Source organism: Eucalyptus grandis, chromosome 8 (assembly GCF_016545825.1).
Source record: "Eucalyptus grandis isolate ANBG69807.140 chromosome 8, ASM1654582v1, whole genome shotgun sequence".
In the NCBI taxonomy this organism is placed as follows: domain Eukaryota; kingdom Viridiplantae; phylum Streptophyta; class Magnoliopsida; order Myrtales; family Myrtaceae; genus Eucalyptus; species Eucalyptus grandis.
In genome coordinates, this window is record NC_052619.1 from 28,799,047 (window position 1) to 28,812,789 (window position 13,743).

General features: G+C 43.1%; 3 protein-coding genes across 3 annotated transcripts; 2 read left to right on the forward strand and 1 right to left on the reverse strand.

Annotated features, from left to right (window-relative positions):
- Nucleotides 1-283: 283 nt before the first annotated feature.
- LOC120287127 lies at nt 284-1,834 on the forward strand. Its single transcript, XM_039299820.1, has one exon. It carries the CDS (start codon nt 284-286, stop codon nt 1,832-1,834), a length of 1,551 nt encoding a protein of 516 aa, XP_039155754.1.
- A 1,473-nt stretch (nt 1,835-3,307) lies between these two features.
- LOC120287128 (uncharacterized protein PHLOEM PROTEIN 2-LIKE A4-like) lies at nt 3,308-4,924 on the reverse strand. Its single transcript, XM_039299821.1, has 3 exons — nt 4,757-4,924; nt 4,483-4,601; nt 3,308-3,683 (listed from the first exon to the last, which is right to left on the reverse strand). The coding sequence occupies exons 1-3, from the start codon at nt 4,922-4,924 to the stop codon at nt 3,308-3,310; spliced, it is 663 nt and encodes a 220-aa protein (XP_039155755.1).
- Nucleotides 4,925-11,224: 6,300 nt separating this feature from the next.
- Nucleotides 11,225-13,042, forward strand: LOC120287129. The gene has a single exon (XM_039299822.1). The coding sequence runs from the start codon at nt 11,225-11,227 to the stop codon at nt 13,040-13,042; it is 1,818 nt and encodes a 605-aa protein (XP_039155756.1).
- Nucleotides 13,043-13,743: the final 701 nt, after the last annotated feature.

Genomic DNA, 13,743 nt, shown 5'->3' on the forward strand with positions numbered 1-13,743 from the left:
AATGAATGCGAGAATTTCCTTTTGTTCTCAAACGTATCAACTTAAGAAACTACATAAGTAACTTGTTAGGAGGCAAATATTCTAATGCAGCAAGCAAAGATCAATGGAGTTACTTGGATTTTCGAGGGCAACCGTTTAATTAGGTAACATCATTCATCATTTTTGCCCAGTGCGCATTCAATGATATTATTCTCTTTTTATGGGAGATGTACTTTCACAATTCTTTTGCCAATACAAGTGTTGCATCTCAGCTGCTTTAAGCAGTGGCATCGTCGTGAAGCAGATGAAGGTGATGCAGGTCTTCTCTTTGCGTTTCAAAGAGCTATGGGAAGAATGGGAGCTCTGCGGTGTCATTTTCCTCAGCCTCGCCCTTCAAATCCTGCTCATTTGTACAGGCAATTGCCGCAAATACATACGCTTCGCCTCGTTCTGGGGGATCGTTTGGCTGGCCTACCTAATGGCTGATCCGGTCGCTATCTATGCACTGGGCATAATCACAAACAAGCTCACGAAAATAAACAGCCAAAGTGTGGACGCAAACACTGAGCGGAATGCCTTCTGGGCGCCATTTCTCTTGTTACATTTAGGAGGCCCTGACACCATCACGGCATACGCCCTAGAAGACAATGAGCTCTGGGTGAGGCACCTGTTGTCACTAATCACCCAAGCAGGAGTAACACTTTATATCTTCCTGATGGATTGGACTGGCCTGGATATATCCATCCTTGCCATCGTGATGATTCTTGCTGGGCTCGTCAAGTATGGCGAAAGGGTTTATGTGCTCTGGGCTGCCAGCAGTGAGCAGTTCAGGGACTCCATACCCGACCCACCTCCTAATTATTCGAAGATATTGGAGCAACATAAGTTGATGGAGGCTGAAGGCTACGACGTCATACCGCATGAAGTGATTGAGGTCCGTGATGTGATCGTGGAAAACAATGTGGATGGTGTTGATCTTTCGTCTCTGGAGGAAAAACTTGATCCAGCGAAGCTTTATAAGCGTGGGCAAGGAGAATTACTTGCAGCCAGAGGCTTGGTCAAAATATTCCAACGCCTTTTTGCAGATCTACTGCTGAGTTTCAAGGATCGCGACACAAGTTGGTCAGTGCTCAAGGATAAGAATTTCCTCGTGGCCTTCAAGATCATTGAGATTGAATTGGGAATGATGTGTGATTTGCTCTACACGAAGGCCATGGCAATCCATACCAGTTGGGGCTTCACTCGCCGCATAATTGGATTGGTTTCGACCTGCATCATATTGGTACTCTTCATCCTGATCGAGGATCATCGATACTCAATAGCTGATCTTTGTATGACCTTTGTACTGCTAGGAGTGGCCATATTCCTGGAGATTTATGCTTTGGCTGTTCTTCTTTTCTCTGACAAGACGGCTTGTTGGTTGATCAAGGAAAAGAAATTCGCTGTCTTGGATATCATCAATTGGTTGAAACCTCTGACTAAACAGCGCCGATGGTCCAATCACATGGCTCAATACAACCTACTGAGCTTTGCGCTCAAAGAGAAGCACCTCTTTTGCCATCGACTCCTTGGATATCTGCACATTGACGAGAAGGTCGAGAAGCTCCTTTACAAACATCACAAGAAAGTGACCAAAGATCTAAAGAAACTTCTAATGTCACATTTCACGGAAATGCAATCCCTGTGGACCACCAGAGGAAGCAGGGTGCTCGAAAAGTTCAACAGAATGGAGAGTTTGAAATGGAGCATTGAGTTGGAGTTCGATCAAAGCATCCTTATTTCGCATATCGCAACCGAATTGTGTTGCCACCCGAAAGACAAAGACAGCTTGAAAAATCCGGTTTACAACGAATGACATATCATAGAAAACATCAAATCGAGATCCAAGATCAGCAAGTGCTTGTCTCGATACATGCTGTATATCCTTGTCATGTACCCTGTGATGCTGCCGACTGGGATTGGACGCATCAAGTTTCAAGAAACCTATGTCGAGGCCAAGAAATTCTTCAAATGTAAATCCAAGCGTCTCGTGACCCCAGACATGGCCAGGGGCGAGTAGACTTCTAAAGTTTATCAGACTGTCGAGGACATGCGGATGGCTCCAAAACTCGAACACCGCTGTGAAGGATTGCATTGAACGAGACTCCATAGGCGTCAAAATGATCCTCTCCAGCCGCATGTCCCACCAGGCGTTCCAAAATAAAGTTGTTGAACATAGATCTGCAAGTGCACTCAAAGACAAGTTGGTGGAAATTGACGTGCGCCGAGGCGAACCGACTTTAGATGTTTGGACTTTAGATGTTTGGTGAGCAATTGAGATCGCTCCATGGATCCACACTAGCGTGCAAAGTGCATGAGACTTGGATGGAGTGACAAGTGTATGATTCTACATCGCAACGGAAAGTGAAGTGTATTAGAATTGAGATTACGCAAAAACAAAGTACATTCAAACAAAACGCGTGACTGAAATTGAAATTACATTAAATATGACAAGTCTCTCCCAATTATTGTCATTCACTTTTTCTAGTTAAAGTTTTCACAGTGTACTTAAAAAAGTCACAAACCTATTGCATCTGTACTAATTCAATTATAAAATTTTTAATTGAACAATTTAGTCCTAGAATTTTTGACAACTTGCCAATGTAGTATTAAAATTTTCAATTGTGTCAATTTAGTCATAAACATATTCACGATTTACCAATTTAGTATTAAATATTTTAAATGTTTATGACTAAATTGACATAATTGAAAGGTTTAGGACTGAACTGGCAAATCGTCAAAAGGTTTAGAATTAAATTGGTTAAATTAAAACGTTTATGCTTGAATTGACATAAGTCCAATAGGTATAAGGATGCGACCAAAAAAACGTTTTTTGGTAATTTTCTCAGATAAAAAGTCTCTCCCAATTCCTGTCATTTTATTTTTATAGTTTATGTTCTTGCAGTGTACTTTATTTTTCCTCCTCGTTCGACTTTGAAGAACCCTCAACCCAAGTTTGGCTCTTGTCATGGCCATGGATCGTCTGATCACTACAAGTACAACGATATTCGTTCATCCGATGACCTGCAGCACAATTTCGTGCGAACACCACCGTGGTGTGATGGTAGACAAGTATTTTTACAAACTCATACATTTTAGTCAAACATAGCAACATCTAGATAAGATAAACCAGAAAATTCATTCAGAGAAATTGGATCGACCAAGCACTTTCATCTTGATCAACAACAGAAACTTATTAAGTGTCAATCAATTCACTAGACAACACCTCTCGCTTTATCTTTTTCTCCAAGTGACGTTGCATACCCAAACTTTTTGACAGATTTGATTTCTAATCTTTCGGTCGAAGGACGACACCTTTGATGAGGATTCCGGACTTCCAATGACCACCCGTTTCGGAGAAGGAAAAGCTTATCTCACCAACATTCTTCGGATTCGTCATGAATGTACCAGCGAGGATGTCTATCCATCCACCCTTCTGTTTCTCCTCCAAATTCTCGATACGTCCCTGCGTGGTTCCATCCGGTAGGGTGAGACTTAGGTTCACTGGAGCATGCCACCCTCTACTATTTTCGTTCATTTTGACAACGAATGCGACCTCATATGGAGTCTTCGGAGAGAGCATGATCGTCTTAAACTTGCCCCATATACTTAGCCAGCATACTTCCAACAGCTCTGCCGCGGGTATGTCTACTTCGCCGCTAAAACTGAGAGTCCAAATTTGAAACAATTTGCTCGTTAATGATGAAACCTGTAGATCATTTTTCTTTTCCTTTTGTTCATAGAAAAAAGTCTTAGACAAAATTAGTCATAATGGATGGAGCGCAAATAGAATTCGATTATTCCAATTCAATTTGGTTTATTACTATGTTCTAATAGAGGTAATGTTTTCTGTGAGCTCTATCAATGTAAATCAGGTCTATCCGAGACTTTCAAAGACAAAAGTTGATTCTGTTATTTACATTTGGGTAGACAAAATTATTCATTGATCTTTCATATTACGGGAAAAGGACATCACAAGAATTACAACTTTCTTATGATACTTGAGTGCTATAATTTTCAGTCGATCACTTCAGTTTCATAATTCTTAAAAACATTTATCCAAGTGCCGAATATCTTATATAACATGACACTTCTGATAAATATTCAAGTGATTGATTGAAAAGTTATATAATAATGAAATTATTTGAAAAAAAAAAAGTTATGGCGCTTAGTGAGCGTCATACATAATTTACTTCTCTCTATATTACACTTTCTTGTCTTTAATCCAAAACTGAAACAACTCAATAAATTCGAAGTAAACCAAGTGGCGAAGAATACCTTTTCAGATGAAACTATGAATTGATATCAGTCATTGTTTTCTTCTATCGCTCATTTTTACAATACAAACACGCATTTCAAGAAATACTGAGATCCACGGTGCATGCTACTAAAACAAACAAGTACCGACAGGATTTCGACCATGTAAATGATTCTGCGTTCACAATGAAGAGCAAGTATAGTTACCATTTTTCCTTCTGGTCGATCCAACCCCAGTATTGCTCATTGTCGATCCAAGTGAGGGATAACTCTTGCGCAAGCAACAAGAAGCAATGCTTTTCGAGATCTTGGTCGACCCAGAACTTCTACAGTTTTACACCAAAAGTGAATGGAATATTTATTTCATAGATTCAAATCTGCTACACGTTTCTTACGTCTAAATTAAATAATTATAAAAGTCACAGTTTCTACAATATTTGTTTTTCCTGATAAAAACAAATCATTCAGAGAGTTGAATTACCAGTTTGTTAGGATTCATGAACACCCCACCGTAGATCCGATTGCACAATTCTTCGATGCCGATAGTGTAATCCAAGCTCGCCACTTTTCTAACAAAAGTTACGGCGAGGAGAGGAGGCCTTCTCTCCCTTCTTCTCTCTTCTTGCGTGGCTTCTGCATCTGGCCTCATTGAAACTTCCTTTCCTTCCTGTACATCTTCCGCCCTTTGTGATGGTTTTAGGTGATGTGCCTAAGTTGGCCCGTCCACCCATGTTGGGCCTAAAAGCCCGGCCTACAAGATTAGGGCCCATGGATGGAGGGATACGATGAAGGGGTACGTTTCTATTTTTGAGGGAACGTATATAAGGGAGGAAAGAGAGAGACAAAACACCCTTTGGCATAATAACGTACGTTTTCTCTCCCACTCTCTCTCTAAAAAGACAAACGAGCGCAAACGGCGACGCCATCTTCCCTCCAAGGCCAATCGACGTCATCGGATCGAACTGAATCGGTTTTCTCTTCCTCTTATCGGCGTTGGTGTTTAATCTGTGACTAACAAGGTACGCTCGATTCCGTGGTGTGCTTTAGGATCGGTGATACATGTGAATTTCCCGGGCTTGTCTTCCGCATTTGTTTTAGGGGTTCGATTTAGCGTCGAATCCGGATTTTGGGAATCCGACTATCCCAACATTGGTATCAAAGCCCTAGTTCATGTTTTCCCGACCCCTTTCATGTTTTTTGATTGAATTTTCGCGAAAATAATCGGCCGACATAGATCGGGGCGAAAAATCCCGACGCCCGAGCACTGTTCATCCACTTTTTCGAGTTTTTGTAAGTCGAAATCGATTTCTGAAAATATAGGGTGAAAGAGCTCGTCGAGACGAGTCCATCGATATGTCGTGCCCTGCCAGACGTGCCGACACGCGTGGCTAGAAGTCGCTGCGCATGGGCGCCACGCGCCGGTGGCGAATCAGCACTTGCGCGCCGTCGGCCGGCGAACCGGCACGCGCCGGTCGGCGAACCGACGCGTGCTGACGTCACCATGATGTCATCCAACGGTCGGTAACCACTGGGATGACGTCATCTATGACGTCATTGCCGGCGACCGTTGGTTGGCCAGTCACCGGCCGGCGACCCGACCCGACCCGACATGCGTGGAAGCCTGGCGCGTGCTGCGCACGCGCCGACTGACGTCTGCATGACGTCAGCCCACACACGCATGCGACACGTGCCGGTCGATTCGTCCGACCCGCCGCTCGTCGACCCGTTGACCACCGTTGACCGACGACCGTTGGCCGTTGACCGTTGACCGTTGACAAAAAAAAAAAGGAATTTGTTTCTTTTTCAATTATGTCCGTGTAGGTTAGAGGTAATCCATTGTTTTTATTTTGCATTTGTTGCATGAATCATGAAAAATTATGTATTTTCCATTATGTTTATTATGGATTATAAGTGATCCATTTTTAGTTCTGCATTTGTTGCAGGAATTATAATGCGTTATGCACGGATACCTGCAATCCCGAGAACGGATGAAGGAAAAGCAAGACTTAAAAGGCTGATGAAAGAGTTAACTGATTATCGGTGGCATGATGATGATTTAGTATCACACGTGGTTAGGGTCAATCAGATGATACAGGAAATCATCTGGAATGGTTATCATATGCCGGATTTTGATAAAGTGCCGGCTTTGATGAACACTCTTCCACCTGAATGGCAAGCAGTGTTAGATCGGCTATGGGAGGTCAACGTGGTCCCGGGTTATAGTAGGCTAGTGGTAGCTTTTGTAAGAGAGTATTATAGGATTGAGTTAGCCAAAACTTCAACCCTTAGATTGAGCGCCACATCGCGCAGAGTGAATGCGCCTTGGAGGCGACATGAAAGCTCTCCAAAAGTTTTTCCATGGTTGGCAAATGTGCCTTCAAATTTCTCAGATATTTTGACTGATAGATTAGAAGGAACATTCCCTATTTATTTCTTAGATTAGTTTGAGATGTTTTTTAGTATGGATATCTCTTTCTATGTTGATATTTTTTTTTCCTCTGTATATATTGCTTAGTGTAATTGATAGTTATATTATGTGAAAGCATTATTATTCTATTGGATGTCAAATATTATTTGTTTTCTGTTATTGTTGACTGCTGCGGGTAGTTCATAGAAGTTTTTGTAACTTCATAGAATTTATTTTGCATAAGACAATTATATTAATACTAATCTTAAGTTAGGATTTTTGGAGGATGATTGGAAATATAGTGACATTTTGATTCTAAAACCTTACTTGAAATTGCTTATTGATATGATGAGTCTAGAAAAAGTGGATGCATAAATGATAGGCATTAATTATTCGTGCATATATGTCTAATGTGTTCGAATCGATGGTTTCAGCAACTAAGAACGTAATTGCTTATATGAACGGCAACAATTGTGAAATATTGAATATGAAGATTCAATATATATTGGAAAAGCAAGAAGCACTAGAAGCTCTTGACCATGTTATGGAAGATCTTGAGAATGTTGTGCACCACCTTGAGCTAGTAGAGGACCGCATAATGGCATTTGAGCCGAAAATAGATATTTGCAATGTAGGTTCTAGCTCAGAAAGGGCTTTGAGCTCTAAGAGCAAGCGTATTGATTCGTTCAATATGTGGGAATGCAAAGGATCAAGTCCTTATTGCAAGAAATCAAGAGTTAACCAACACAAGAGAGGAAAACGTCCTCAAGTGAAGAAAATGTCAAGAGCAAGGTGTTACAATTGTGACAAGAAAGGTCACTATGCTCGCAACTGTTGTGAGCCGAAAAAGGTAAACACCTCTTGTACATTTGAGAACTTTGCTTATGTGTCAAGTTCTGTATTATTGATTGAATCCAATCCTTTGTGGGCTGTAGATTCAAGAGCGACAAATCATGTAGCGAAGGATAGAGGATCCTTCGTGGAATTCCGACAAGTACCAACTGGAACTAAGTGGACCTATGTGGGATATAACTCCAGAGATGAAGTTAAAGGGATTGACACCTACCAATTGAACATGCATGGTGGACGCACCTTGTTCCTACATGATGTTCTATATGCTCCGGAGATTCGTCGAAATTAAGTGTCTGTTTTTGGTGTTGGTTAAGCTTGATTTTAATATGAACTTCCATAATAGATGTGTAAATTTGTATTTGGATACAAACTATTATATTTGTGGTTATTTTCTAGATGGTTTCATTGTATTATATATTGACTATGTTAATGCAAATGTTTGTTATTCCCTTCTTACATCTCCTAATTCATTTGATAATGATGTGAATGTGTGGCATGCTAGACTTGGTCATATTAGCCAACAACGAATGAATAGACTGGCCAAAGAGGGCTTGTTGGGCAACATTGAAAAAGTCGATTTGTCCATATATGAGCATTGCTTAATAGGGAAAACAACAAGGAAACCATTTGGAAAAGGTAAAAGAGCTGAATTTCCTCTGCATTTAATCCATTCTGATGTCTGTGATCCAATGAATGTGAGAAGAAGGCATAGGGTTGTTTATTTCATCACTTTTATATATGATTATACTCGATTCAGATATGTCTATTTGATTTCTCATAAATCTGAAGCATTAAGTTGTTTCAAAAGGTTTATGAACTTGGAATAAAATCAATTATACAAGAAAATAAAAGCATTGAGATCTGATCGAGGTCGAGAATATTTATCTGATGAGTTCAGAAAATTATGTGGTAAAAAAGGAATAGAAAGACAGTTGTCTATTCCATATACTCCTCAACAAAATGGTGTTGCAGAGAGAAGAAACAGAACCCTACTGGAAATGGTTAGGTCCATGATGGCGCATGCTAACTTACCTATTACTTTTTGGAGTGATGCATTGTTAACTGTTGCCTATATACTTAACTGGGTGCCTTCCAAATCAATTACTTCCACTCCATATGATTTATGAACAGGTAGAAAATCGGACTTAAGTTTTTCTTAAGTCATGGGTTTTGTGCTGCCTATACTCATGAGCCCTCTCACAAGTTTGGGAAACTGGGTCCTAAAGTAAAGAAGAGTATTTTAATGAGATACTCCGAACACTTGAAAGGGTATGTGTTCATAGGTGAGCAGGAAAGTGGGAGTATAACTGAATTTGAATCACGAGATGTCACATTCTTAGAGGATGAATTTCCTAAGAATGGCGAAATAAGGGAAAATTACTCACTATTTGAAACCTTGGATCAAGATAATGATATTAGTGAAGTTCGTCCAAGTGAGAGTAACATGAGAAGCGATGAATTTAATTCAACTCAGTCTCAATTGCAACCACATGATGAGACGATATCATCATTATCTAATCCAAGTGGGAGCATAATGGGGAATGATGTGCAAAGTGTACAATCTCCCATACGGCGAATAAGTCGCCACTTTTATGATTGCTCCACAAGATGAGGATGAGCCAAGAAATATCGATCGGTGTCCTCGATTGAGGTCAGGCACCCCCAACAAATCGATGCCTTGAGAAAGGTCGGCGTATCTCCCGAGAAAGGTCAGGTATCAACCGGTGTCCTCGACTGAGGTCAGGCACCCCCAACAAATCGATGCCTTGAAAAAGGTCGACGCATCTCCTGAGAAAGATCGGGTACCAACTGGTGTCCTCGACTGAGGTCAGACATCCCAACAAATCGATGCCCTAAGAAAGGTCGGCACATCTCTTGAGCAATGTCAGGTACCAACTAGTGTCCTTGACAGAGATTAGGTACCCCCACAAATCGATGCTCTGAGAAAGGTCGGCACATCCCCCGAGAAAGGTTAGGTAAACAACTTATTGTTCTAACAGGCGACCGAAGAATGGTTTGGGTCCTGCAAGAGCAATTTCCCATCAAGGTGACCGAAGAAAGGTTTGGGTCTTGAAGGAGCAACCTCCTCATGTCACCAGGTAAGATGATGCCTTGATACTTGCCAAACTCAGGGTTCACACCCTATCTCACTCACTCCCGGTAAGTAACTACAGGTATCTTCTTATCTGTCTTAGTATGTGTAATGTTATATTGCTCATTTTCTGCATAGGACAATAGGTCCCAAATAAAATATAATCTACTGCATATGAACGGACATAATTTAGGTATCGATTTGTCTTTGAATGCAACCTCTGCGAACTCACCTTCAAAGAGAGCCAGCTGTTGACACCTAAATTTTGATTAGGTTATTAATTAGGCTTTAATTTCTTTTATTTTCCTTCTTTTAAATAATAAAAACAACAACAAAAATAAACAAAAGCAAAGAAAAAACAAAAAGAAAAGCAAAAGCCAGCACCACAAGGCCGGGCCTTCAAAGCCCCTCTACTCTTTTCTTTTCCTTCGCACAAGTCCGCGAGGCCCAACCGTAACCTAACTCGGCCCATGCCCCCCTTGTCTTCTTCCTCCTTGGCTTCTCCCTTCACGCCTTTGCAACACACGCACAGAGAGCGGCAGCTAGGGTTTCGGTGAGCGCGTAGGCCAACTAGTGACGGATGGGACGTGCCTTCAAAGCAAGCAAGTGGGCGGTCGAGGTGACGCCAGTTCGGCCGCACCAAGGCTGGTCGCCACACGGAGGATCAGCAGCCAAACCTCTCCGTCGACTAGACTCCCTCGCCTATAAATACGCCAGCACCACCTCCATTGAAGAAGACACGGAAGCGGCGAAAGATCGAGGGCTGCAGATCTTCGAAACCTCCCACTGAGAGACTGAGAGCTTGCGGCCGGAGAGAGAGCGACCGAAAGTGGGCGAGCGTCGCAAGCTTTCCTCGAGAGACTTTAGGGGAGGCCCAAGCACTCGCAAGCCTAGATCTGAGGGAGGGAGAGAGATCTGAGCGGAAGGGGCTGAGCGAGAGAAGAAGCCGGAGGAGGGAGGGTCAGATTCGAGGAGAAAGGAGGTGCCGTCGCCGCTGCCCGACGCCATCCTCGCCTCTCGACCACCCCGACACCGTTCCTTCCCCAGATGTTGTCACTATACTAAGCTGTGTCGCTGCCCTCGCTCATGTTGTTGTTGTTGTACCCTTGGACGAAGACATCCCCGCCGCCAACCATCCAGGCGCCTCATCTCGCCACCGTGCCACACTAACCAGTATCCCCCCGGACAAGTAACAACCGACTCCGCTCGTCTCCGTTGCCGTCACTGCTTTTCCGAGAAATCAGCAGCCGCCGTCATCGTCGCCTCTATTCCCCCTCGAAACCCTAGCCGCCGACCACCTCGTCGCCGCTGTCGAGTCATCCCCAGTGCCCCAACCGACCCCGCCTCGGCGCCGTGGATTGTCGAACCCTAGGGCTCCAGAAATCCGGGTTCGCAAAGAAAGACTCGGATCAGATCTAGGTCGAGTAGGGTTTCGAGGAACTGGGTCGTCGAGTCGGGCTTGGATTATGAGCTGGGCCAGATTTACTCGTCCGGGTTTGGGTTGGCTAGAACGCAGGCCTGCGGGCTGTTTTATGGGCAATCGCCGCAAATACGTCCACTCTGCCTGGTTGAGGGGGATCGTTTGGCTGGCCTACCTAATGGCCGATCCAGTTGCGATCTACACTCTCGGCATAATCACAAACAATCTCAGGAAGGTAAGCAGCCAAGGTGTGGACGCGAACACCCAGCTGAATGCGTTCTGGTCGCCATTCCTCTTGTTACATTTAGGAGGCCCCGACACCATCACAGCCTATGCCTTAGAAGACAATCAACTCTGGTTGAGGCAATTGTTTCACCTAGCCACCCAAGCAGGAGTAACGTTTTATATCTTTCTGATGGCGGGGACCAGCCCAAATTTATCCATCCTCACCATGGTGATGATACTAGCCGGGCTCATCAAGTATGGCGAAAGGGTTTATGTGCTCTGGACCGCCAGCAGTCAGCCGTTCAGGAACTCCATCCCTGACCCGCCTCCTAATTATAGCAAGATAATGGAGCTACAAGAACTGACGGAGGCTGAGGGCTACACTGTCATACCGCTCGAAGTGATCGAGGTCTACGAAGTGGAGAACAGTGTGGATGTTCCACAAGGAGAATTGCTTGCGGCCAAACGCTTGATCAACATATTCCAACGCCTTTTCGCAGATCTCCCGTTGAGTAAAGATGATAGCCGCATAAGTCAGTCGGTGCTTGAAAATAAGAATGCCCTCTCCGCCTTCAAGATCATCGAGATTGAATTGGGATTTGTGTACGATTTGCTCTACACGAAGGCCATGGCAATTTATACTAATTGGGGCTTCGCTCGTCACATAGTCGGATTGTTTTTGACCTGTATTGTACTGGTACTCTTCATCCTGATCGTGGATCAGCAATCCTCAAGAGCTGATTATTGTATGAGCTTTATACTGCTAGCAGTGGCCATATTCCTGGAGATTTATGCTTTGACTGATCTTCTTTTCTCCGATAGAACGGCTTGTTGGTTGATTAAGAAAAAGAATTTCGCCATCTTGGATCTCATCAATTGGTTGCAACCACTGACTGAACGGCGCCGATGGTCGGATCACATGGCTCAATTCAGCGTATTGAGATTTGCTTTTAAAGAGAAGCACTATCCTTGCCATCGACTCCTCAAATTTCTGCAAATTGACGAGATGGTCAAGAAGCCCCTTTACATACATCACGAGAAAGTGACCGATGATATAAAGAACTTTATCGTGTCATGTATCAGAGAAATGCAATCCCAGTCTACCGCCCCAGGGTCCCCGGTGGTCTGCTTGTCAGCATGCGTTGAGCATTTGCAATGGACCACGGAGTTCGAGTTCGACCAAATTATCCTCATCTGGCATATTGCAACTGAATTGTTTTTTGGTGTGGAAGGCAAGCAAGAGTTTCCTCAGCAAGCTGAGCCCGGTAAGTACTTGTCTCGATACATGTTGTATATCCTTGTCATGCACCCCGAGATGCTGCCAGCGGGGATTGGACGCATCAAATTTCAAGAAACCTATATCGAGGCCCTGAAATTTTTCGATGGCGAGAAGAGGGAAGACTCGGAAGAGCGCAAACTCGGCATCACTCAGGCCTACGAACAGCTGCAGGGGCTGGTGAATACGGAGCTGAATTTGATGGTCCCAAAAAGAGAAAAAAGCAAGTACGTGCTGTTCCACGGGTGTCGTCTTGCTTCGCAGCTGCGCAGCGAGATCCCCGATGGAACGCTGCCGAAGGACGTAGTAAGTAAGATGTGGGTTAAGATATTGTGTGTTGCAGCGATTAAGTGTAAAGCGAATTATCATGCAGAGCAACTGAGGAGAGGAGGGGAGCTTCTGACTCATGTCTGGTTCATGATGGCCCATTTTGGCTTGACTGATCACTTCCAGATTCCACTTGCCCCTGCTGTAGCTGAGCTGATCGTGCGCTGAAACAACACTATCGGATTTGTTCTGTTACCAATTTTTAATGTAAAAGAAATTGCTAGATGTCAATTGTTCCCCAAGTTAATTCAGTATGGAATTAGGCCAATTAGCCTTAAGAACCACAAAAACAATTAGTGACCCAAGTAGGGCACTTCTCTGTTTTTCCCCTGTTTCTATATAATTATGTTGTAATCCAAGTGACTAGTTCAATGAAGTCCAAATTGAGCGATTCCAACGGCTAATGAAAGTTTAAGAAGTCTATTTTAATCTTCATTAAGATCATTCACCCGAATTATGCCCCAATTGGTACAGTTTAATCTAACTTGCCCACTCATGGTCCCGGTTTTTTGAAAAATACGAGAAAAAAGAGCAAACAAAGTCCAATTGGCGCCAAATTTTACAGGCAGCAGGCCAAGGATGCGCTTTTCAAATTTCATTTTTTGACTTTCTACAAAACAGAGCCCTTCAAATACTAATAAACACAAGGTAAACACCACAGCCTCAAATCGGAACAATTTTGAAGGCTAAATCTGGCCTTGTTCGAAATTAATCAAATTGTCCGCCCATATCTCATTCAAATATTATGAAATTTCCAGATATCCATTTCATAACTCCTCTAAAACTTTCATTTTTTCAAGTTTTTCAGGAAAAAAAAAACCTTAAACTATTTTAAAATTGCAAAACAACTTGGACGGACGCGGAACAAT